The 25,403-nt window shown below is 34.7% G+C and overlaps 3 protein-coding genes and 1 long non-coding RNA gene across 9 annotated transcripts in view; 2 read left to right on the top strand and 2 right to left on the bottom strand.

The window, feature by feature from the left end:
• LOC109050005 (RNA-binding Raly-like protein) overlaps positions 1-2,786 on the top strand; it is a 121,729-nt gene extending 118,943 nt beyond the window's left edge. For 4 of the 6 annotated variants that reach the window (XM_042752472.1, XM_042752469.1, XM_042752471.1 and 1 more), the window contains 3 exons: positions 690-859; positions 1,659-1,693; positions 1,845-2,786. In XM_042752472.1, the coding sequence (XP_042608406.1) occupies positions 690-859; positions 1,659-1,691 (203 nt within the window). In that variant the 3' untranslated portion in view covers positions 1,692-1,693; positions 1,845-2,786. Of the gene's footprint in view, positions 1-689; positions 860-1,658; positions 1,694-1,811 lie in introns of all 6 variants that reach the window. The other 2 variants (XM_042752467.1, XM_042752468.1) reach the window with 2 other exon arrangements.
• A 10,546-nt stretch (positions 2,787-13,332) lies between these two features.
• LOC122142243 lies at positions 13,333-14,064 on the bottom strand. The gene is made up of 2 exons (XR_006158469.1): positions 13,976-14,064; positions 13,333-13,736 (listed from the first exon to the last, which is right to left on the bottom strand). It is a non-coding gene; the product is annotated as an uncharacterized LOC122142243 (long non-coding RNA).
• A 35-nt stretch (positions 14,065-14,099) lies between these two features.
• Positions 14,100-14,589, bottom strand: LOC122142242 (ribosomal biogenesis factor-like; the record flags this gene model as incomplete). The annotated part of the gene is made up of 1 exon (XM_042752168.1): positions 14,100-14,589. A coding segment is annotated over exon 1 (201 nt), but the record flags the coding sequence as incomplete, so codon positions are not given.
• Positions 14,590-15,460: 871 nt separating this feature from the next.
• On the top strand, positions 15,461-21,019 carry ca2 (carbonic anhydrase II). The gene is made up of 7 exons (XM_042752128.1): positions 15,461-15,849; positions 16,890-17,087; positions 17,819-17,937; positions 18,029-18,121; positions 18,964-19,026; positions 19,129-19,284; positions 20,316-21,019. The coding sequence occupies exons 1-7, from the start codon at positions 15,816-15,818 to the stop codon at positions 20,433-20,435; spliced, it is 783 nt and encodes a 260-aa protein (XP_042608062.1). The 5' UTR covers positions 15,461-15,815; the 3' UTR covers positions 20,436-21,019.
• Positions 21,020-25,403: the final 4,384 nt, after the last annotated feature.

Below are 25,403 nucleotides of genomic sequence, written 5' to 3'. Positions count from 1 at the left end.
GAAAAATAGACTGAAATAATATTTATTGTAAAACATTCTCCAATAATCTGTTTAAATTACAAATCTGAAAAAAAAAATGTACAGTGTACTTTTTGACCATATAAATATTAGCATTTGCTCCACAGTGCATATTTTGAATAAGTTTGAATAAAACCGAGGTGTTTTTTTCCTCCTCAAGTATTCTTATTGTATGATACTACATACTGTATATGAGCCATAAAACCTGATATAAAAAACAATAAACCCAACAAAATTATAAAAAACAATGCATTTTTATAAAATTCATATAATATATAACATCATGTTATATATATATATATATTCTGACTATTATTTCATGTAAGGCTTTAAATGATTAATACATCATGTTTGCATATAATATTCTGCCTAACTTTTTACATATTTCTTTGAATGACAAATTTTAAACATTTTTGAGTGAAAACATTTTAATTTTTGCCTTTACATTTAGTCATTTAGCACATGCTTTTATCCAAGGTGAATTAAAAATGAGGACAATGGAAGTAATCAAAAACAACAAAAGAGCAATGATATGCAAGTGCAAATCTTTTTTTTTGCTATCTATCAAGCGCCATTCAAATTTTAGTTGAAAAAAATCCTTTTGCTCCGAGTATGACCGATATTTGTGATATAAGCCATAATCTTCTCATATCTCTGTGTCGTCCCTTCAGAGCCTCATAGGAAATATGAGGACAACTGTGACTCTTTGCACGAGGGGTCGATATCAGAGATGGCAGACAACTCTGGAGAGGAGGGAGGGGAAGGACAGCTGGACGCGGAGGCGGGAGAAATGACGGATGGTGGCGAGGATGACTATGATGAGGAAGGCAGCACTGATCTGGTACGTTGGCCCCCCGCGGGCCTCACTGGCAGCAGTGGTTCTGAAAAGCCCTGTCGAAGCTAATTCTGCAGATTTATTCATGGTTGCAGACATGAGAGACGCAGGGCTGGGAGAGCAGAAGCTGACAGGGTTCCGCTGGGCTGCTTCCTGCTCTTTTAACCCTCACCTGTCACGCTCTGTAATTAAAACCGAGTCAGAACCTCTGGAGACACTGGGGTCCAGCAGCACTGCAACCAACAGCAAAGTCAAATTAAGATTTAGGATGTGCTTCCCACTGAGGAGACAGGCTGACTGTATTTTAATGAGCTCCTGCGTTGGTTAAACTGGAGGGAAACGTCGAGGCGAAATCCCACCGGAAAGATTCCCAACAGTGTTACAGACATTTCAGGTCAGAGCGTGACCTCCAACACAGCTGGGTTTGGTAGATACCCAAACAATACAGATAAAAATTGGCTAGACTTTTTAAAAGAACCACTAGAGAAGTGATTTTGGACTCTGAATATGTTGGTACAAAAGGGAACTTGAGGTCACAGGATTGTTTATATATTATGATGAATGTAAGTATTGAGCGAGTAAATCTCAGGGTCATTTGCGATCATAAGCTGCTCTTTCTCAGTAGATGAATGGCTAGACTATCTTTGTATTTGGCTTTGTGTTCGAAAGAATTCAGTTAGTGAGACTATAACTGCTCATAACAGTTTATTAAAATTGGGTCTATAAAAGTGCATTTCTAATTTGAAAGATCAGATTTTGCTGAGCTGTTCTGTATTCCTAAACTGATTTCTTTTTTTTGTTTCAGATGGAGAATCATGTGTCTGATATTGACAACTGAAGGTGAGTTTATTGTGCCCTCTGTATTTTATTACATAGATGTATTTAAATGATTTAATACAGTGTATATTCTTACTTTAATAAATGCATTTATTTAACGAATGAATCATATTGATCACAGATACAAATAATTGCAATACAGTCTTGTTTGTAGAGTTCTACATCCAGTGAAGAAATCAACTCTGCATCGAACAGAAGACATGAAACTCTGTGAAGACGGACATCTCTTCTCAAAAAGGCCATGAAGGCTCTCGATTGGCTGATTAGATGCAGAGCAAATATTTTGACAAGTTTAGCATCTGCTAGTCACTTCCGCTGTTTTTTATTTAATAGCATCTGGCACATTCAATCATCTATGATTTGCATATCTCCAGTAAAAGGCAAAGAAGTTCACATCTAATTTTGAAGTTCCTCATGCATAGACTAAAGTTAGTTTTTTCCCTCAAGGATAATTTTCCTTAAGCAAAGATGAAAGGTTTTTACAGTCTGTGTGTGGAAAATGCGCCTTAAATGTCAGAAATGTAACATGGCATTTTTGAAACCTTCAGTATTAACAGAGAACTTATTTAAATAATTCTAGAATTTGAAAGATTTTAAAATATGAGGTCTGACAATGAACGCGTTTCATTAGAAGCCAAACCTTTTTTTGTGTCTGCTTGTTTTTGATTACTTGATAACATGTTTTTGTGTGTATGTGTGTGTATAAAATCTGATTGTGTAATTGTACTCATGGATCAAAATACATATAATTTTCCCAGACCAAATCAAGTCAAATAACTAGTCAAGTACTTGGTTTAATGAACACATTTTAGCTCCATACTGCAAAATAAGTTTCATCAGACTTCTTAAACTTGGACACTTCTGGATGACTGAAATATTGAAACTAAAAAATGAATTGTCTTAATGTGTCATAATTTGTAATGATACTGTAAAGATGATATTGTCACTGTATTTGGTTTTTATCATGCATATGTGTGTGAAACGGAGCGACATGTGATAGTCACTGTTTCTGTTCTTTATGATGTCATTCAGTATGGAGTGTGTTATAATGAACTATTTTTGTATGGCAGATTTACAGAAAAAGCTTCAGAATATTCATATTCGTTCTGCTGACATTTTCATTCTGCTACTGTACATAATTTGTTTGTTTAATTCAGAATGTGGAAAGATGTGTATAGCATAAAAAAAAAAAGAAAAAATGGATCCATTAGAAAAATTTGATTCTTCTTTTCTATATTTTGAAATTAGTGTCATGTTTGAGAGAAAAGTTATTATACACGGTTTAGGTCGCTGGTCTCATAACAGCTCAGCTCAGAGACCTAGTAATATTACTTCATATTGTATAGAAATGTAAACTATTTGTAAAGATATTTTTATGATTGGCATGTTATTATTTTAATGTATTTTCAGTTGTTGTCTGGCTATAGGCTTTGTGGTTTAGGAAAAGACCGCCATTACAATCACTATATAAAAATTGTGGGGAAAAAAAAAATCCCCTATATTTATTGTGAAGCAGAACCGAAAGCAATATTTCAAATTCAGCCTAAAAGGCATTGGCTTTAAATGAATGGTTAAACTTAAAAAAAAAAAGTACATTTCCATCCAAGAAATAGATAAGTTTGTTTCTTCATCAGAACAGATTTGGAGAAATTTAGCATCACATCACTTGCTCATCATTGGATCCTCTGCAGTGAATGGGTGCCATCAAAATAAAAACTGATAAAAACGTTACAATAATCCACACGACTCCAGTCCTTCAATTAATGTCTAATAACATAAAAAGCTGCATGTTTGTAAGAAACTAAAACATCAAGGGGTTTTAATTTTAAAATGCTGCTTACAGCCAAAATACAAGTCCATAATCTATAATAACCCTCCTCCAGTGAGGAAGTCCATTCTCTGTTGTCCTCTCACAAATCCACCATCATGTTTGTAAATGATGCTTGATCTGTGCATTTTTCTCTCCTGAATCAGACAAGACGACTTTTTCACTGCAAAAAGCAATATTATGGATAGAGGACTCTTATTTTAGCTGAAAACAATGGTTTGAATTTAAAAACGTCTTGATTGTTTCTTACAAACACTCATTCTGACGGCACCCATTCACTGCAGAGGATCCATTGATGAGTAATGCAAAATTCCTCCCCATCTGTTCCGATGAAGAAACAAACACATCTACATATTGGATGCCCTAAGGGTGAGTACGTTTTCAGCAAATTTTCTTTTTTGTGTGAACTGTTCCTTTAAGAATAAAATATTTACTAGTGGTCACAAGGTTATTCATGTGGCACATTCAAACACTACAATGCATATTAAAATATTTATCAGCCTCAAAATACCACTTCTGAGTAACATTAAGCCTATAAAATATTCTTAACAGCAGGCAGAGAAAGCTGGCCAGGTTTTGTGTGTATGTGAGGTTGTGGGGGAGGAATCGCAGCACCTGTCCTGGGTTTGGATGCACCTGAGTGCAGCTGTAGCAGATGGTGAATCAAACACACTCAATTTATCAACATCAAAACCAAATGTCTGGGTTAATTAGGGCCACTGGCCACTTCACATGGAATCAGTTCATTGTTTTAACTTCTTCCAGATCTCATTTCAGGAATATTCATGAGACAAAATGAAAGAAGCTGTTAAGAAAGCACTAATTTGATTGATTAATTATATTAATATAAATGGAGAAAATGACCGAATAACCATTATGTCGTCATACTGACTTATGACAGCCATATTTGCATTTATTTTCATTGAAATCTCAAGAAAAAATGGATAGCAACATTTTAATATGCAGTGACTTTATCTGTCATAACGACATTGCATGACATTTGTTGTTTACAAAATACTTTTCAGAATCCAATCATCAGGATTTTATACATGGATGCATTATGAATGAGGAAAAACATTTGCATTTGGATGGATTCCAGCTGAATTACCATTCCCCAAATAAGGCTAAAAAAATTATACAGGTTTCAAATTTCATATCGGCTTCTAGGAATACGCCAAATAGTCAAATTTTTTCATTACTCAGTATTGGCCTAATTTATTTTACAGTCAGCTGTTACTATAACCCTGCAAAAAAATATCTTAAAGTTAAAGTGGTTTTGCAGCATGATAAATACTCATCTCCCAGCTCACTGCACAAATCTTCATTAACATTTATATTATATTAGCTCAGTGCTGGATATGGACTTTTTTTCACTGGCCTCATTTGAAAAATATTCAAATGATGTTGGTTGTTATGACAATAATCTGTGCAACGTTTTCTAATGACTTGCACTGCTGTAAAAAAAATAAATAAAAAAATAAATATATATAAAATGGAAAGAGTTTTGATAGGTCATCTAGAGTTGACTGACATAATACTATTACATTTATTCTTAGTTATGAGTAATAACATTTCATAAATTATCTTTGCTCGCTTGATAGCAGGTTAGGTATGATTAATGGGATAGATAAACAAGTCAAGATCATCTCCTGATCCAAACCTTTTTCCATCGTGAAAAATAAAATACATATTCTTAGTACACTGAAAAAAAAAAAGAGTGTAGAAACAACTTTCACTCAAAAATTGCTAGTAAAATTTACAATAACAAAGACAAGTAACATGTAAATGTGAAATTTTCATGTTTAAGAAAAACTGAAAGGGTGTTTTCTTGTAAAATGTATTCCAATTATCTGTTTTATTTAAAAAGTCAAAAAAAATAAAAAATGAATTGCAACACCACATTAATACGTTACAGTATTTTAAATGTCTGTTACCATTACTTTAACTTTTGATTTTAATAAAGTATACTAAAGTAAACTGATTTTTCAAAGCTGGAAATACAATTATTATTAGATTAGAGTATGTTTTACAAGAAAATACTATTTAAGTCTTTCTACATAATTTCATGTTTAAGTCCAATGTTACTTGCCATTTTTTGTAATTTGTGAAAAATAGCCATTTCTATTTGAAAATTTACTACACCATTTTTCCAGTGTATTAATAAACTGTTCATTGTTGGTTCATCTAATGTTACTTTCGCCTGCTGTTACATTGTAAAGTGACCAGTTTGAGTTTACAGAAAGGTGCTATATAAAATAAACTTATTATTACTATTAGTAACAGACAGAACCTTTAAAGTTTCATTACAGCGAACTGAGATTAAAGTGAACTGAGACTGCATTTTAATGCCGAAGAATCTCTGATTTCTTGTTATTCCATGCATCTCTTTCATTTTTAAGTCTTGCCACTCACCAGCTAAATCTCCATTCATTTAGATTTATTAATGCAACTCTAAGTCATTAAGAGTCTTCAGGCTGAGTAGTTTAATTACTGTCATCTGAGGAACAAAAGCTGTTGACCCAGCTGTTCAGAAGCTCAGGTGGAAGGAATGGAAAATGGATTTTTTTTTTTTTTTTTTTTTGGATCCAGTGCAGATTCAGAGAGAAAATTGCATATTGATTTCCTTCAACTCTGTTGGAGTGGAAAGGCTTCCATGTCCTCATCAGCTCCTGATGTCAGGGATCTGAATGTCTCTCTGTAGACTGATGTTCCTTGAGTTTTGATCGAACGGACTGAACTGCCTCTGATGGGCAATGACTTGAAGAGGTCACGCGCCAGCAGCGCTCAATAATTACTATCTGCTATGATTTGAGATTTATGAGTTTCAGACATCGCAGATGTGTGCTGTCAGTCCTCTGCTGATAAGACATTACTCCATTTTAGGGCATATGACCCTTGTACACTCAATAATAATAATAGTTATTTTCATTTTAAAAAAAAATATTAACTATAAAACTTTTTATTTTTAAAAAACAAATTATCTTTGTATAAATTGTTTTAATTATTTTAAGAATAAAAATTATTTAATGCCAACATTAATTTAGTTACCAAATAGTATATTTTAAATTCTATGAATTTTGTTTTGTAAAAGCTCATATTTTTATTTGATTAACTAAATTTCTTATAAATATATACACCATTTTAAAAATATTTAGTCCAGACTGATGGAAGTTTGTCATACAAATTATGTCTTAATATTCTATATAATTTAGAATATGGCTTGAGCCCCTCAAAGAAGTCATAAAATGATGTATGGAATCATAATAATTACATGTACAAAGCCTTTAATTTATATATATATAAATAAATGAAGATTTTTTTAAATGTTTAAGTAACCACAAATGTGAGAAGTTTGGCAATTAGTTTGGAGAAATTTAGCATTATATCACTTGCTCACCAATGGATCCTCTGCAGTGAATGGGTGCCGTCAGAATGAGAGATCAAACAGCTGATAAAAACATCACAATAATCCACAAGTAATCCACACCACTCCAATCCATCAATTAACATCTTGTGCAGTGAAAAACTGTATGTTTGCAGGTAAATTAAAAAAGCAGCGCAAAAAATAAAAAGAGAGATTGTTTCCATAAAAAGCTACAGTTGAACACCAAATTTAGCTAGCTGCTACTGGAGCGAAAAAGACTATTCAGGTTGTGTGAGATGAAACTCAATAGACTGAAAATTAGCTGGAGTAATTCCTTCTCCAAAAGTTCACCACTCTGAAAGTCACTAGATAATAATGACTGAAGGCTACGGCAGTGAAAGGGCAGGAGGGGAATCTTAGAGTCAATCCCGTTCCAGAGCTGATACCAGGATCAGACTTTCCTCTGTCTGTCTTCAGGTCATGCACCCAGCAGAAAGACTTCTCAAGGGTCTTTATGCAATCAGAGAGACTTTATGTAATCAATACTGGTGAAGGGAAATGGACTGAGCATGAAGTAGCTGGTGTAGAGGAAGAAACGGCTGGAATAATGCGGCAGCAGCCAGTGGGCAGCACAACTCCCTGTGATTATTCTCAACAAGACTCATATGAAAGCATACAAGAATATACTTACAGCTGTCCTGATCTATGATTACTCACTCCTCTGATTCCTGGTCAAATCAGCATTGATGTGCCCCCGTCCGACACAAATCCACATCAGGCTTTGTCAGAAATGTCCATTTTCTGTCGAGCTGTGCAAGTAAAGCAAAAAATATCAGACAGTTGACAGTAGCCATTGACTTCCATAGTTTGGAACCAAATATGAAAGTCAATGCCTGTTTGGTTACTAGCATTCTTCAAAATATCTTCTTTGTGTTCAGCATAAGCAAAAAACTCATACAGGTTTGGAAGCAGCAGAGGATGAGTAAATGATGGCAGAATTTTCATTTTTCTTAGTTTAATGAATGCATGCTTAAGGTTTTCAATTCTTCAGACATATCTTTCGTCAAAATGCAATAACTTAGTCCTCGAGTGAAATGACTTTTGCTTTTGGTTTCCCATCCACTCTCAGCTAAAAACTCATTTAGGATTAATAAAAATCAGAATGAAAATAATTAATTGAGTTCAGAAGAGGTCTCTCCAGTTATTCAGGCTCTTATGAAAGCAGTATATACAATCTAATTAGTGGTATGATCAAGTCTAAGATAATTTGCATTAAACATTACAGATTTTTCTTTAGAAGTCCAAGAAGACGCTTCCATACAGTACAGGTTATAATTCATCTTTAAAAACCGCAGGAGAACATGTAGTTCTCACTTACTGAAGGTCAGCCAAGGTTTAGATTAATGCCGCTTTTCTTTACGAGCTCTGGAGCAGCTAAATCAATTTGAGTCTTAATGTGAAAAAAAGCAGCACCTTTTTTCATCTTGGTGGCATTCAGGGCATAACGAGATGTGATGTGAGGACGTAGGGTTAATCACCAGATTGTCTATAATTATGAATGTCTGCGGTGAGCAGTGAGTCATTGGTGTGTGAAACGAGCTCCGCTCAGACCTTTAAGAGCCTGAAATGCACACACACTGAGCAGCTCAACCTCGGGCTTCTCAAACAATCTCTAATTGGCCGGTTAAACGACTCGCACTGTGTACTTTTGGAAATTTTTGTATCGTAAATACGGGGAAAGCCCATGTGCATGTTTTTACAGTAGCCTAAATTGTGCCATATTGGAGAACAACAGAGACACTGAAATTGAGAAAATCTATGTTATTATAGTTTCAGTCTCAGACCCCAGATTTTCACACCGCTAAATGCCACGTAAAACAAAACAAATGGTGGTTGGTTGCTGTACATAGCCTACTGGTCAGAGAGTATATTCCTGTATAAGGGATTCTTGTCAAAATAAACTGCAAAATGGAGCACACTCATAATGAGAATATCTGTCGGTATGTGCAAGCCTTCAGTGTCCACTGCAGCAGAACTGAGCGAATGCTTTCAAATGCTTTGCTACAGACTTTTGTCAGATGCCATCTTGAATTCAATGGGATAGTTCACCCAAAAAAAAAAAATTCTGTCATTCTCTCATGTCGTTTCAAACCCGTCAGACCTTCATTCACCTTTGGAACACAAATTAAGCTATTTTTGATGAAATCGGAAAGCTCTCTGACCCTGCATAGACAGCAAATGTAGGACCATGATCAAGGCACAGAAAACATATCGTTAAAATAGCCTAAAAATTACAGCTGAACAATTGATGTCACATGGACTGTTTTACCGATGTTCTTAATGCATTTCTGTGCCTTGATCATGGTAGTACCCTTGCTGTCTATGAAGGGTCAGAAAGCTCTCGGATTTCATCAAAAATATCTTAATTTGTGTTCTGAAGATAAATAAAGGTCTTACGGGTTTGGAATGACATGAGAGTGGGTAATTAATGAAAGAATTGTATTTTTTGGGTGGCCTATCCCTTTAACACAGCTGAAAACAATGCTGTGAGGGATAACTTACAATGTTTATAAAGTCCTAGATCATGTAATTTTCATAACTCAACTTTTTTGTGGAAAGTTTTGTCAGCTGAACTTTCGGCATGTTGTTAAACAACAAACTCCACTGAACCCACTGTACTTCTATTCCTCAAAGCCTCATTTTCATTTCTGTCAAAAATTAAATATGGTGCTACCCTGACTATGGGAAGCGAGTAGCAGGGGATTGTAGGACTGACAGCAGAACGGAGCAACCCTAAGAGTGTCAAAAGGTTGAGAAAGTTTGCTCTGAGGGGAAGGCACTGTCATACTGTAAGCATTTCCAAAGCAGCCAAAAAGCCAAAAGTGCTAGAGTTTCCAGTGAATTCATTGCTTAAATCATATTATTGACACTTGGTGCTTCTTCAACAACTTAAGTTGTTGACTTTTATTTCTCAACTTCTTTCCATCATATGTAACATTAAGGGGCTGTTCATATAGAAAATGCTGTGTTGCCTCCATTTATTCCCAGTGTAAACGTGTTAAAGTGAAGTGTTTGACCATTATGTTCACAACTCACATTTTTTTGCAGCGTCTCCTGCAAAACCATGAAGACTTTCTAAAAACATGGTGCTTGAGTTAAAAGTACTTCATATCCCATACCATGCAGTTTCGTATTCCACTGCCTTTGGTAAAAAAAAAAATATTTTGTGACTGGTCACAAATTTTGCACGCCTCTTAAAAATGCAATACTCACGCATAAGACACTGAAAAACACATATAACTGTCTAGTGTATGTTTACATTTGTTTATGTTTTTACATTTTTTTACAGTGTTTACATTTACATTTACATTTAAAACAGTGCAGCAGAACACATTCTGAATTATCCAAAATTATGATCATCTAAACAGAGCCAAATATTAATAATATTTGACTACGATTTATACAAATTACTATTATGTCTCATAGTGATTTCCACCACAATTACACAATTTTTCCCCAAAAGTTACAACTTGTCTACCAAAGAGACGAAATACTGAAAATTTACCCCCTCGAGCTGCTATCTTACAAGTAGCTGGATAACAACTGATCCGAGATAAATACAAGCATTTATATCAGGTATCCTACTTTCAATCTGCTACACCAGAACCAGACATGTATCTCATTGCCAATGCAGGGCACTGCAAAGAGCTACTGAGGAATTAACATTGATTGACTCTTTATCCAGCTCAGGTTTCTAGGGGACTGCATCAATACCAGCTCGAACTCACGGTTTGTGGCTGATCTGACCTGTTTTGAAGAACTCTAGGAGGTTTTGCAGACAGCAACAACAGCGGTGCATGGAATTCTAAGTGCTTTCCATCAGACAGTATCAGTAATGCTGAAATTACCAGAGAGACCTAGATGATGCTGAGCTTCACCACACTAATGCAGAGCCAAATTGCTGACAGCTGCCTTCAGTTAGGAAAGTCTACTTGTAAAGATCCATTTATTTTCCCATATAGAACCCTTTCCCACATAAACAGGCGTCTGGAAATGACATCATCTGTGGGTATGTGACAAATAAACACAAGACTGAGCCAAAGAACAGTCTAAGGTGGCACATTAGTTCTGTGAAGAGTGTGTGCGTGTTTGAGTGTGTTAGACTAGAGTTCTATGCTGTGCAAGATTGTGCAGAGCTCCAAATCTCAAAGCATCATGAAGATCAGAAGTAGAATGCTTGACAGCTGTGGAGAAGCCATTTGTGTGTGGATTTTCCCCTCACCTCACACACTCCTCCTCTCCTGACCCTCGGAGCAAACCCCCATTTCCTGTTTGAGGAAGATATTCTCTACAAAACCTCTTTTTTTTGCGCATAAAAAAAAAACATTTTTTTCTGCAGAACAGACTTTGAAAAAGATGAACAACATGTATTGAAGAGATGCTGCTGATTTAGCAGTCGAATTATATATTTATGCTTTTGACTGCCTTATGAAAGACCCCCAACTGTTCCAAGAGACAACATAAACAGCTGCTGAAAAAGCCGAGCACAAAATATAGATCCTAGCACATAAAAAATGCTATTTCACAACATTCTCAATTTTGAGTGATGCGAGACATATATTGACAGCCAAATTTGCACAAATCTCTTAGTGCCTGCAGACTTTTATTATTCATGAAAATGTCAAAAATAGCCTTTTTGGAAGGAAAAATATTTTACTTTAAAAAAAAGAGAGAGACAACAGTGTGCTTTGCATGTTATTGAGCTTACTTTATGGCTTAAAGAGATAGTTCACCCAAAAATGAAAATTCGGTCATTAATTACTCACTCTCATGTTGTTCCAAACCTATAAGACCTTCGTTCGCTTTCTGACCCTCCATAGACAGCAAGGGTACTACCACGATCAAGAAACGTAGCATGGACATCAGTAAAGTAATCCATGTGACATCAGGGGTTCAACCGTAATTTTAAAAAGTATTCTCGTAGCTTAGTAAAATTATGGTTGAACCCCTTATGTCACATGGACTACTTTAACGAAGTCCTTGCTACATTTCTGAACCTTGATTGTGGTAGTACCCTTGCTGTCTATGGGAGGGTCAGAGAGCTCTCGGGATGCATCAAAAATATCTTAATTTGTCTTACGGGTTTGGAACAACACGAGGGTGAGTAATTAATGACAAAATTTGCATTTTTGGGTGAACTAACCCTTTAAGGTATTTCACTACTGGGGATAATTATGTTACACAATGAGAGAGCAACTTATTATTTTCATCCTTCTTTAAGGTTTGATATATTCATGCATTCAAGTCTTCGGTTAAAAGCTCGATGGCAGATTGAATGAATCTCAACACCCACAAATGTTCTGCTTAGTCCCTGATACTGTCAGGATGGTATATACGCGCCAGTGAACTCTCATACCACTCTCAGACTAGACTCCAAAGGGGGGTTTTGCAGTGAAGAACCATTTTGTGTTCCCAAAGAACAGTTCATAAAAGAACCATTTTTTTTTCTTCTTGTAAAAATATTACATCATCTAAATAACCTTTTTCCACTATAGAGAACCTTGTTGTTCCATGGATGTTAATGGTTCTTCATAGAGAACCATAAAAAACTTTTTTTTAAGAGTGTATTATAGGAAGGTTTTATTTTTATTTTTTATTTAAATAAAAAACACTGGGCTTGCTGTTAATGTAGTGCTATTATTATAAATGTCTGGCCTCTAGTGGTCTTGAGCTGTTATCACAACACATAGGAAATAAAGAAGGAACGTTCACATTAAAAGAACATAAAAACTTAAAATATGCACTGATTGGTGTATTGGTCTAATTGGTGAGCATACTCTTTTATGCTCACCAATTTATCTGATTACAATACAATACAAACAGTAATATTGTGTAATATTATTACACTACAAAATAACTTATCTATTTTCCATAAGCTGAATTCTAAGAAGCTATTACTCCAGTTTTTTTGATGAATAGAAAGTTTACAACAGCATTTATTTAAAACAGAAATCAGTATAGATTACACACATATATAGTCACTTTTGATCAATTTGATCCATCTTTTCTAAAAGTATTCATTTCTTTTTTTTATGTACTAATTCATATAATCTACTCGCATACACAAATGTCTCATTCATCATTCATGTTCACTTTTCTGTGATCATAAACCAGCACAAAGGACTCAAAATAAATTTTGCATACAGGAATTGAAGTAGAACTTTGCTCTAAAATAAAAATGAATTCACTTCTATTTGAATCATATGGGTTTGGAACAACACATGAATGAGTAAACTACACATTTTTTATTTGTGCCTGAACTACCAACTTGTGTTTCCAAAAACCTACCTCTTTCCACTGGGTCACAAGTTCAAACATTGATCCGAACAATATATAAAGCCTGCTACAGCTGACTCAATACAACAGAAGCACAACTCATTACAAAACAGCTCTGATCGAATTCAGTCTTTAATGACTTTGTTCTTTATGCTTCAGCAAGCATAGACAATATTCCAATCCAAAAAAAATCAGTGCTATAGGAAAACTTACTAATGTATTTTTGGACATTAAGCTTGTGTGATCAGCATGCACTGCTGCAAAGTGCATTTACAAAACCAGTCCTACGAGGGCACTAGAAATAATGCAAAAAAAAAAATTACCTACACAGGGATATTCATGTAATAAATAATATAGCTGATCAGCAGTTATTATGAACTGTTTTTGTTTGAGAATTTTGGTATGACGTGTCTGTGATTAGTCCATGTTCAGCATGTTAAAATGGGCTTCTACAGTTGAGAGAAAAGCTGGGCAGCATTATCCACATTGACAGCTTCCCGTGGAGCTTCTCTGACCACCTGAAACACACAGTTTACATGTGACGTGACGGTCAACATTACAGCACAAAAAAATATTTGGACACACGAGGCATGAAATGTCATTGCATTTGATAACAAAACATGACAGTGGCATTCAGAGACAAAGCACAAAAACACTTCATGCAAAACATTTTATAAGAAGTCAAGTTGCAGAATGTATTTGGACATTGCTTACCATTTAAAGCTGCAAATAAGAGAATAAAACAGGAAAAACTGACCTTCTGTGCTTTTTTGGGTTCACTGGATGTTGATTTTGATATACTTTTGACATCTCTCTACATCTCTGAAAACATCATATAAAATCTCCACACTTTCACATCTCAAAAAGTTTATCATCTGTAAGAATAACAACGACTTGTTTATATTCCAAATCTCTAACACTGTGTGCAGTCCTAATGGCGCGTTACTGATGTAAACAAAACTTGAACTCACGTGTTTCAAAGAGGTCTTGACGGGTTTCGCTTTGGTCTTGGGTTTTGACTGTTTGTTCGCAACCTGAAATACATTCTGTTGCTTTTTACCTCTCTGTTTGTTTTTGGCCATTTCCCCAGTAGACTTTCTAATGAGAACTCAACTCAAGCCGCAATGTGGACGTCTAAAGTAACGTTAAACGACTGATCTAAAGGCAGACAGAGAACAGTATGTGGCTATATCACGCTTAGATGACACTCGATTCCAAACTAAACGTGTCAAACAACACAAATACAACTACATGTAAAAACGTCGCATCAAAGCGTAGTTTTAACTAACAACATGCTGTGACTGTGCTTTTTCTTCACTGTGCAGTTGAATCCGCGCCATCTAGTGGTGTGGAGAGTACGCGAAACGTTAAATAAGGTCACGACAACTGATCCAGGCACGACTGACTGTATTAAAAAAAAGGGAAGAAAAAAAAAATGTTGGAACAACGTATTTTGCACTTTATTTGTCAATTCAACTCTATAATTAGTAAAACTATACACACACACATATATGTATTGCCTATACAAAATGTATACATTTATATTAGGTTTACACATATACTTACAAAATAAATCTGAAAGCTACATTGGCCCTTCTTTATTTGTGAATTTAAACATGCATTTACTCATTTTTTTTTTGTTCATTTTGCGGTCAATATTAGTTTCAACACTCGACCACCAGATGGCAATCAATCACTTTATATTGCAAGTTCAGATTCAAGTACATTGAGCTTCACAAATTCAGAACACATATAAAAATAAAGAATCAAAAAAAATATCAAAAGAAATTACAAGAAATATCTAAAAAAAAAAAAAAAAAAAAAAAAACACTAAAATTTGGTTTCAGTATCGGCAGAAATTATAAGCTATATGTATCCTGCAATGTTTATATTAAAATCTACAAAGTTTTTTTATTTTTATTTTATACCCTATTATTTATTTTTGAGCCAATAATAATTAGTAAACATAATAATTATAATAGGCTAGTAATAATAATAATAACATGACACAGATTGCTCTGGCTAGTGTATCTATTGGTGATATACACATGGGCATATTAAAAGATTATGTTCATAGTACTACATTCATTATGAGTAAGGTAGCCCGTTTAAAAAAAAAAAAACATATTTCCATATATATATGCTCATATATATATATGTCTTCAGTTATGGGCTCGTTCTTTGTAAAGCGTCAAATGCCAGCTAAGCAGAGTGTTGCGCAAATCCGCCATTCATTCGCTGTGCTAGTGATGAATCATTACAGCACTCATTGTCATTATTACTAGCCTTTGTCACTCTACGTCAACAGAACCAGCGCGCCACAAGTATCTGATTACGCAATCACAGAATGGAAAAAATGCAAGAATGTAGCAGCAGATCATAGAAGAGGAATCCCGCATTCCGAGAGAGACACGGATTGAGAGCGCGCGGTATCGATCGATCTCTCTGTAGCTCCTCCTGCTGCTGATCACACCTAATGTACGGTCATGTGGGCGAACAGCGTCCAGAAAGCCGCTATATAAACCTCCAGCTCATCTGTCCGAGGACACTGACACTGCTTCAGGACGCTTGGAGACTCTTGCGGCGCAGCTGTCATAATGTCCAACGAATGGGGATACGCAGACCATAACGGTAAGACCCCCCATGTAATAATGCTTTGAATAATTCATACGTGTTTTCATAGCATATGTCAATATGAAATCTATCACAGATTCTCTTTTTTCCCCATCATTATCTGCATTTGCCCTCTTTGCAACTAAGACATGTTCACCTTGGCTACTGCAAAGTCAGCACCATCAGTGACAAGTGCAAAATGTACAGATTTTACAAATGTTATGTGCATAACTATGCATTTGAATTTGTATTTTTGTGTCAACTGTATGTACTTTTTTCTTCACACGAATGTGGATTTTTATTTCATACCAAACGCAGAAAATACCTTAATTTAATTAATTAAAATGCATTTTTCATTCCATTAAAATGCACATATAATAATAATAATTACTATTATTCCAAAGATATAATTAAATATAATTCCTTTTTTGTACATTTTGTTTGAACATAAATACATTATTATTATTATTATTAAAGGCAATGATGTAAGGACATTTTTTGTTCTTCGCACAATTGTGGATTTTTATTTGATTCTAAATACAGATAATACCATGGACACTGCAGTTCAAATGCATGTTTTAAATGCACATAAATATATTTTATATTATTGTTATTATTATAGTTATTAAAGGCAGAGATGTAAGGATAATTTTTCTTCTTTAAATAACTGTGGATTTTTATTTAATCCCAAATGCAGAAAATACCTTAGACGCTGCAAATCAAATGTTTTTTTTTTAAATTTATTAATGTAATTAATTAACTATTTAAAATATAGGCTACCATTAGTTTGTGTGTGTGTGTGTGTGTGTGTGTGTGTGTGTGTGTGTGTGTGTGTGTGTGTGTGTGTGTGTGTGTGTGTACATTTAGTCTCAGATGCATTTTTTTTTAACATAAAGGCATATATAATATTTGTATTTTATTTTATTTTGCTTTAAAGGCAAGGATGTAGCTACTGTCAAATGTGCAGAAAGTGGTCTTTAAAATACAATTTTATGTGCTGTAAATGCTTTTTGTCCCAGATGCATATTGTTTAACCTTTGCATCACCTTCCACTGCAGGACCTGAGAAATGGTGTGAAAACTTCCCCATTGCTAATGGACCTCGCCAGTCTCCAATAGACATTCAACACAGTGGAGCATCTTATGATGAATCACTGAAACCGCTTAATCTGCAGTACGACCCCTCCACTTCACTGGACATCCTGAATAATGGACACTCCTTCCAAGTGACCTTCGCCGATGATGACGACAGCTCAAGTTTGTGACCTCCATTTTCATTTTTTATAATCAACTAAGCTAGGTCTATTCCTGTATTAATCATTAGCTTTACTTAGGCAGAGGGTTCTAGAAACGACTGCAGTGTTAACCTAGATAATATGTAGAAGGTAAAGTTATATAATAATGAGGCTGCGTCTGACGCTAATGCAATCCCGCAGTATTACTGCTGAATATAGCTGCATACTACAGAACATGCTCTTTCAGGAAGCACTGGAAAGCATTTCAAAAGTTGGCTTTTGCTCTAACTACATAGTTAAACATTAATTTACAGTAGTATGCTGTACTAGAGTGTTTAAAAGCCTTTAAATAGATTGTTTGCACACTATTTTTATAGGTTGTTTATTTATAGGTTATAGTTTATTTTATTGCATGTCTAAGCAGGTGTAAAGCCTAAAATTAAATGAATGTGTGAAAATACAAGTGTAACACCTCTTTGACCCTTTAGCAATATCGTCCTCCAGTGACACAGCTACTTTTGCTTAGAATTATGGGAAATCACACACGTGTTCACACAAATAATTGCACTGAAGCTGCTAAGCAGTTAATGGTTTAAGTGCCATTCATGTGAACTTTAGCAGAATCAGTAGATGGAACCTGTGTAGCAAGTTTTACCATGTTTAGCCTGTTTAACAATTGTTAACTACTATATAGAGTATGTAACAGACTTTGACATCACATTTATCATTTTTTTCTGTGTTTGCCCACATTAGCTCTGACGGAAGGCCCGATCTCAGGCAAATACAGACTCAAGCAGTTCCACTTCCACTGGGGAGCCAGCGACGACAAGGGCTCCGAGCACACAGTCGATGGGAAATGCTACCCAGCTGAGGTATCAATCTCTGAGCATACTGGGGAAATGAAGATGTGAGATGATATATTTTATAATTAAGTATTAATGTTCCTAATAATCTCATCTTTAGCTCCATCTGGTCCACTGGAACACAGAATATCCCAGTTTTGGGGAAGCAGCCAGTAAGCCTGATGGTCTTGCTGTGGTTGGAGTTTTTCTAGAGGTCTGTGTGCGGTTGTACAGTTTTAGAGTCTATTTACTAACCACATCGTCAGCAAACACTGGGACGAATTCACTAAAATTATAATTAGAATTAAAATTTACTTTTTTAGGGCCTACAGTTTTAGAGCCTATTTTCTAACCACTTTGTCAGCAAACATATTTACAAATTTGCTAAATAGATGCATCACGTTTGCTTATGACGTTTATGCGCAAAAAAAAAAAAAATATATATATATTTATATATATATATATATATATATCACAATCTTTTAAAATCAGCATTAATATATATATATATATATATATATTGCCTTAGTCACAATCTTTTAAGATCAGCATTAGGCTTTCATTTTTAGGGCCTATTCACTAACCACTTTATCAGCAACACAGAGATTAATTCATCACTTTTGCTTATTATATTTTTGCAAAATAATAAAATAAAATAAAATCAAAATTGGGTTGAAGAAAAATGTAAATTTAGTCTTACATTTTTATATTTATAAATAATATAAAATAAAATGCAAAGTAAAATTAAATAAAATGTTGTGCCTTAGTCATATTTATCCCGCAATTTTTTAGTTTAGGATAAAAATAAAAAATTGTTGAGATTAATTCACTAAATAGTATAGTTTTGCAAAATATTAAAATTTAATTAAATGAAATATTGTGCCTTAGTCACATTCTTCCCACTAATTTTCAAAATTGTGTTGAAGAAAAATGTAAATTTAATTTAAGTCTTATATTTAGTCTTATATTTCTAAATAAAATATTGTGCTTTAGTTATATTTATCCCACATTTTTTTAGTTTAGGATAAAAATTTAAAATTGTTGTTTTCTCATCAGATTGGTGAAGACAATCCTAATCTTCAGAAGCTTCTGGATGCTATGGATGCAATCAAGTGCAAGGCATGTCTACCAATTCGGTTATGTTTTGTTGTCAGTTTTACTTCATGCTAAATATTGAAATCATTTCTGCTTCATGGTCCATTTGTGCATGTTATCTTGCAGGGAACGCAGACCTCCTTCACAAACTTTGACCCAACCGTCCTGCTCCCAGAGTCTCTGGATTACTGGACGTACCTGGGGTCTCTGACCACCCCTCCTCTCCACGAGAGTGTCACATGGATCGTCTGCAAGCAGTCAATCAGCATCAGCTCAGAGCAGGTCCTGCTTATGACACAATTTATACCAGTAATACAAGCATAGATGTGGAATTTACAAGTCACATGCTTAATAGTGAAGTGTGGCATCTCGCATAATATAGATTTGGATGTGCATCTTATTAAGAACACCTTGCTGACTCAACTAAAAAACACAGGCTTGTTCATTTGAACAGGATTAAGATCACAAATTATGTCTATAAAATACAAATTTGTATAACCTCCTTAGGTTGTGTAATTAATGTGAATGAATGAAAATATATCTATATAAAAACTGTATTAATATACTGCAATCACTACTTAAAACACTATGTGAGCAACCCCAAAGCATACAGTCTAGCAAAAAAACATTGAATTATGATTGACATTATTATTTGTTTATTTAGTCTTTAGGCCTTCCGCTTTCAATCTTGCCCTCATGTGAAAATTAACACGACCCCGTCGAATGTTTACATCACGACTTTGGTTCAAGGCTGGTAATGTGTACATAACCTCAGGTGGCATGCCTCATTTCCTAGCTGCTTGTTCAATTGTTGACTTCATGAATACAAAATAACTTAACATGATATTCTGTTCAAAATGTAAGAATGAATGAAAATGAGTTTGCTTAGAACAGTTAATGTTTAACCAGTTTGCAGAACTATAAGCTTTTCCACAATACAAGTCAAATGACCATCATTTATACAGCTTTATACAGTACAGATCGATACAAAGCAGCAAAGCTGTAAATACAGTAATTAACAGGAAAATGTTAATGATTCAAATTCTGCTGTAAAGAAAATCTTAATCTTATTCAGCTCAAGTCAGTTCAGTGTTGATTCAGATCAGTTCATTCATTCACTGTGTAGTTCTTCATTTGTGAAACAAGTGAAATTCAGTGATAAGCAGCTCTACAGAATGTTATTATTCAGCTTGAGTCAGTTCAACGTTGATTCAGTTCAGTTCTGCTCAAATCAGTTTAGTGTCAGTTCTTTTAAATAAACAGTAACAGATGCTGAAAACTCAGTATTTGTCTTTCATTCTCTTTCTCTACAGATGACGAAATTCCGGTCTCTGCTTTTTACAGCAGAGGATGAGGAGGCCTGCTGCATGGTGAACAACTATCGCCCCCCTCAGCCTCTGAAAGATCGCGAGGTCCGTGCATCTTTCAAATGAAGGACCCCCCCACCCCCCCGGACCTCTCTCTCTTCCTCCCCTTCCTTCCCTTCTTTAGCATGATATGCAAACGCGGAGCCCCTGGGTCAAGGGCCCCAAAGCACCTTCACCCTCCATGCAGTGATGCTGTGCAACCTGCCAGCTGTCCAGCAGACCAGATGTGCTGTTTGGAGAGTAAAGAGGCTATGCAGGGAATCATGTGTTTGTACTGTACTCTTTCTATCTTTCTCCTTCTTCATTCATTAGTGCAAATGCTTGAATTATTTGGATTTAGAATATGGTGCCAATTTTGTATGATGCTCTGATTTACATGTGATGCATAGACAGACAAGAGGAGTAATTTAACATAGGGTATTTAATATGTAAATGGAGTATTTAAGCATATTCGTATTGCTGTAGAGCAGAGATGCCCAAATCTGGACAAACTTGGCCCGTGATGACCTTTGATTTGGCCTGTCATATTATATTTACATTTATGCATTTGGCAGATGCTTTTATCCAAAACGACTTATATTGCATTGATGGTATACATTTTTTTTAGTTCATGCATTCCCTTTTGCACTGAAAAAAAAAAGTAAAATGTAAAAAAAAAAAAACCTAAACAAAACAACTGAATTTGATTAAAAATAAATCAAACATTTAAAAATGTAATTTTTTTTGTAAATTAAATGAACTGTAATATAATATACACTACAAAAAGTAGATTTTTATCAAACAAATGATTGCTTATATTAATGAAATTAATCATTAAAATATTTTAAACAAAACAAGATGAAATAAAAAATATATATATTATCAGAGTACAGAAAATACTATTCATTTTGTTTCTACTACAACATTTGAAATCTAATTCAGTGTGTTACTTGCCATTTATTCCAATTATTTGTGAAATTTACTAGCAATATCTGAGCATTTCTATACGTTTCTACACCAATTTTATTAGATTTTTTTTTCTTTCAGAGTAGATGGATACAATGCAACATTTAGTTTAGGATAACAGCCCTCAATCAAGTTTGATTTCTGGTCCTATGTATTAAAGTTTGAGCACCTCTGCTCTATAGATTAGACCAGCATCTCAGATTAAAATGCAAAGATATGGCAGATTGGCAGATTCCCGAACAGATGCCATCTGTGCTGCTGTCCTTCCCTGCCAGGCTGTAATCTCTGGCTGTCTCAGCAGTGCTGCAGCTTAATGAAACCCAATGCACACTGCTATCAGGCTGCAAGATCTAGAAAATCCCCTATGGTAAATGAACACACATAGCAAAACATCCATGTCGGCACGCAGGTAAATAACGCACAAAATCTAGCACGTACTGTACAATCAGAGCAGTTTTGATTTGAAGTATTTGTACCTCAGATATAATCGCATTTTCCTGTGTGTGTTTCTGAAAGATGTCATTTATAGCAATTGATATGCACAAGATTTCAGTTTAAAAGCAGTAGCAATAATTGCATGAAATGCCTATAATTCCTTAATGTGCGGTTTCTTGTTCTATGCTTTAATCTTGGACTTTGAGTAATTAGTCTCTTCAGCTGTATTGCAAAGCGATGCACAAGCAACACATTGAGTCTTAATAGAAGCCAAAATGCCAGTAGACAAATCTTGCAGGTTAAGCAAGGAGGTCAACATCAGCTCTTCTAAAGCCCTGGGACCAGGGTTTATGTCTTAAGTTATGTGTTTGTAAAGTCAGCAGGTTTGAAATATATTGTGTAATGTGATATTGAATGTACTTTACTTGAATATGAGGGCTTTGTTAAGCAATATTGTTCAGCCATACTCTGTTATTTTCAAAAAGGATATTTTAAGTAAAGATATTTTATGCTTATTCTGTGTTGTGTTTTTGTGTTGATTTACTAATGCCCTATTTGAATGGTATCTGATTTAATGTGGGAACACGATGTAATTACAGCAATTAAAGGTGCTAGGCAGTGATTTTATTGCCATCTATTTAATATGTATGTATGTTTTCTCCATCCATCCTAGCTGAATTACTTTTTCAAGAATGAGTATAACTTAATTCCAAACAAGTCATATATATTTACCTGCGAAGGGTCAAGCTTGTGTGTTCTCATCCAATAGTGTCAGCACAGTTAGATTGCTAATGTTTTCTGAATATTAACTGGCCCAAAAGTTGAGAATCTGTGAATATATTGCTATTTTTGACTGTAAAACATAAAGCACCAGCTTACAGATAGTTTAATACTCACTTGCTTTGATAGAGGCTACAACTTGAATAAAACCATCACTCCTGTTCATAATTTCTCTGTAAAACAACTGCATCAAACTTTTATTGCGCTTCTGAGACATTGACCTTTTTTATCTGATAAGCTAATGATTAGCAGCTGTCCTGAGTTACCGCTATAGTTTATAGGTGTTGTAAGTGATTTATTTTGGGAATATCACAATAAAAGTCAGATATCTGTAATAAGTCTCCGCATGGCAGCCCCAGGCTATGTAAACAGTAGAAAAGGAACCTGAAGAACAGTCTACACATTTTTAACCAATCACAAATCATTTTACATGATCGGCAACATCAGATTTCCTGCATGGTTATTATCTTTAAAACTAAAACTATTAAAAACATTTTTATTAATTGAAATATATAAATTGTCACGCCCCTGGACTGTTTTTGTTGTGGTTTCTTCCCCATGTGTTCCGTGTCCTGTTATACTGATGATCATTTCATGCACCTGTATTCCCCTGAGTATTAAAATTGATTGTGTGTCTCCTTTTTTTTAATTATTATCTCGTTTGTTCCTCACACCACACTCCTCACAGTAGTGACGTGACATAAATATATGAAAAATTAAACTAAATGAAAATTAGGAATGCAAACATGGCACTACATGAAAGAAATAAAAATAATATGCATTACTAATATGAAAAAAGAATAAAAACAATAATTTATAAATGATACTAAAATAAGGAAATACTAAAATAATACAAAAATAACTAGTTTCTCACATATTTGTTTTGAAGGCCCAAGATCTGAAGAATCTTGGAGAGATCTGGATCATTACAGCGCCTTTAATGATTTAATGACATTGTTTCACTTCAAGTGGATCATGAAGCCATTAATAAAACCTAATATGCCATTCCGTCCTCTAGGCTTATCCACCATTACAGACATGTATATTAGCACAGTCAGGGCTGTTTTGTGGTTAAAATCAGTGGGAGTCAGAGGACTCTTCGCCTCACAAGCTGTATGGCATCATAATTCAATCTCATTTACATAATCATTGATTTACCTGACGTCAAAGTTCACAGCGAGAGCCGAGGAACAGGATTATGCTAATGACGTCACTATGACACACACCGCCTTCATGCAAGGCGACATACCCGAGCTCCCAGAAATCGATGAGTTACATAAAAACACTGTCTGGTGATATAAATCAGAGCGAATAAGAGTATAAATCTCTCACTCATACACATGCCAACAAGCAGCTAATCTCTACTGCAGTAAATCCCAAAGAGCATCCTGGCATGTACACAGCAGTGCGGCATGAAACATGACCTACAGTCAAGGACACACACACACACACAGTTTCCGCAGGCTTTCATGCTAATGCGATTCGGGGAGAGCAGGCGTATCGTCGCACATTAAGAATGATATAAATAAAGACGTAGTTGCAAATATACACATGCCTTTCATGAGTTATTGTTGCACTTAATAGAATCTCGCTGTGTGTAGTTAATGTGTACTGTGATGCTTAAATGTAAATCCTCTTAATTGAGCAAGAGTCCTGCTGTGTGAACACATACACTGCTTTTATAGCTCTCTATACTGTAAATTGCTCAATAAAGCTGTCATGGAGAGCTTGGGAATATTTGCTCTCTGGGGTTCACATGGCACTTGGCCACAAGGTCCGAGGACACAGTGAAGGCCAAACTAGCAGGTCTACTGAAATTTTAATGTGCACTGCGAAACCACTATTCTGAATCAGTATCTAAGCTTTGTTTTCATGTAACAATATCTATTTATATCTATTGTGTTTTTACATCCATAAAAGAAATATGTTTACATGATTTTCAAAGAGTATGTTTTTTGCTCTTATTATATTATATTATATTATATTATATTATATTATATTATATTATATTATATTATATTATATTATATTATATTATATTATATTATATTATATTATATTATATTATATTATATTATATTATATTTAATTTATCAGGGTATAGACAGATGTAATATAATGTATGTAAATATCTTGTTTTGGTCTCATTTACTATGGATAAGAATTTACACATTGGCATGAAAATGTCTGTTCAGCATATCAACAATACTGCTTCTGAATGCATTGGACCTCAAAAATAGCAGCCTGCAAGCAGGGGATTTTTCACTGAAGGTGTTATCCGAGGGAAATGTTTTTCTCAATAACTTGTGGTATAGGATATCTTAACAGATTTGATTACCAGATAACTATTAATGATGTACATCTTCTAAAAATGCCATATAACTTTCCATTATCTATAGAAAGATCTACTTCGATCAGCCTATACTTGGCATCTTTAAGGTCAAATAAACCTACATACAAAGGATAGGAACTTCACACCTCACACTTCTCTCACACCTTGTGTGCTTTCAGTTGTGTAGGCATTATTAAAAAAAGCAAACAGTTTCCATAAACCCAAAAACTATTTTCCTAGTTCATAATGAAAGAATTACAGAATCTTTTAAACTGTTCTTTTAAATAGCAGATGAGCATAAGCAGACTTACATGGAACTCTGAAATTCTGAACATTCCCTGGTGGTTCATTTAAATATTCAGATAATTTGAAACTGCTTTCAGAGTATAAATATAAACCAACTCAGACAGCCAGTGTAACTAGACCAGCCAAGCTTTCTCTTTCCTAGTTTTTGTTGATTATGTGAGCTTGGGCTTCAGCAGACACTCTCTCCATCCATCCTGGCAAGAGCACAGAGGCGTTAGTGTGACAGGAGGAGAGTG

The sequence above is a fragment of the Cyprinus carpio genome, chromosome B24 (assembly GCF_018340385.1).
Source record: "Cyprinus carpio isolate SPL01 chromosome B24, ASM1834038v1, whole genome shotgun sequence".
Taxonomy (NCBI): Eukaryota; Metazoa; Chordata; class Actinopteri; order Cypriniformes; family Cyprinidae; genus Cyprinus; species Cyprinus carpio.
The sequence above is the reverse complement of the archived record's forward strand: the minus strand, read 5'-3'. Positions and strand labels throughout refer to the sequence as shown.

Bases quoted from the DNA above. Each gene is read 5' to 3' on its own strand.
- ca2 (XM_042752128.1), top strand. From the start codon at position 15,816: ATGTCCAACGAATGGGGATACGCAGACCATAACG. The intron at 15,850-16,889 runs GTAAGACCCCCC...CTTCCACTGCAG, and splicing joins GGGATACGCAGACCATAACG to GACCTGAGAAATGGTGTGAA. The intron at 17,088-17,818 runs GTTTGTGACCTC...TGCCCACATTAG, and splicing joins CGATGATGACGACAGCTCAA to CTCTGACGGAAGGCCCGATC.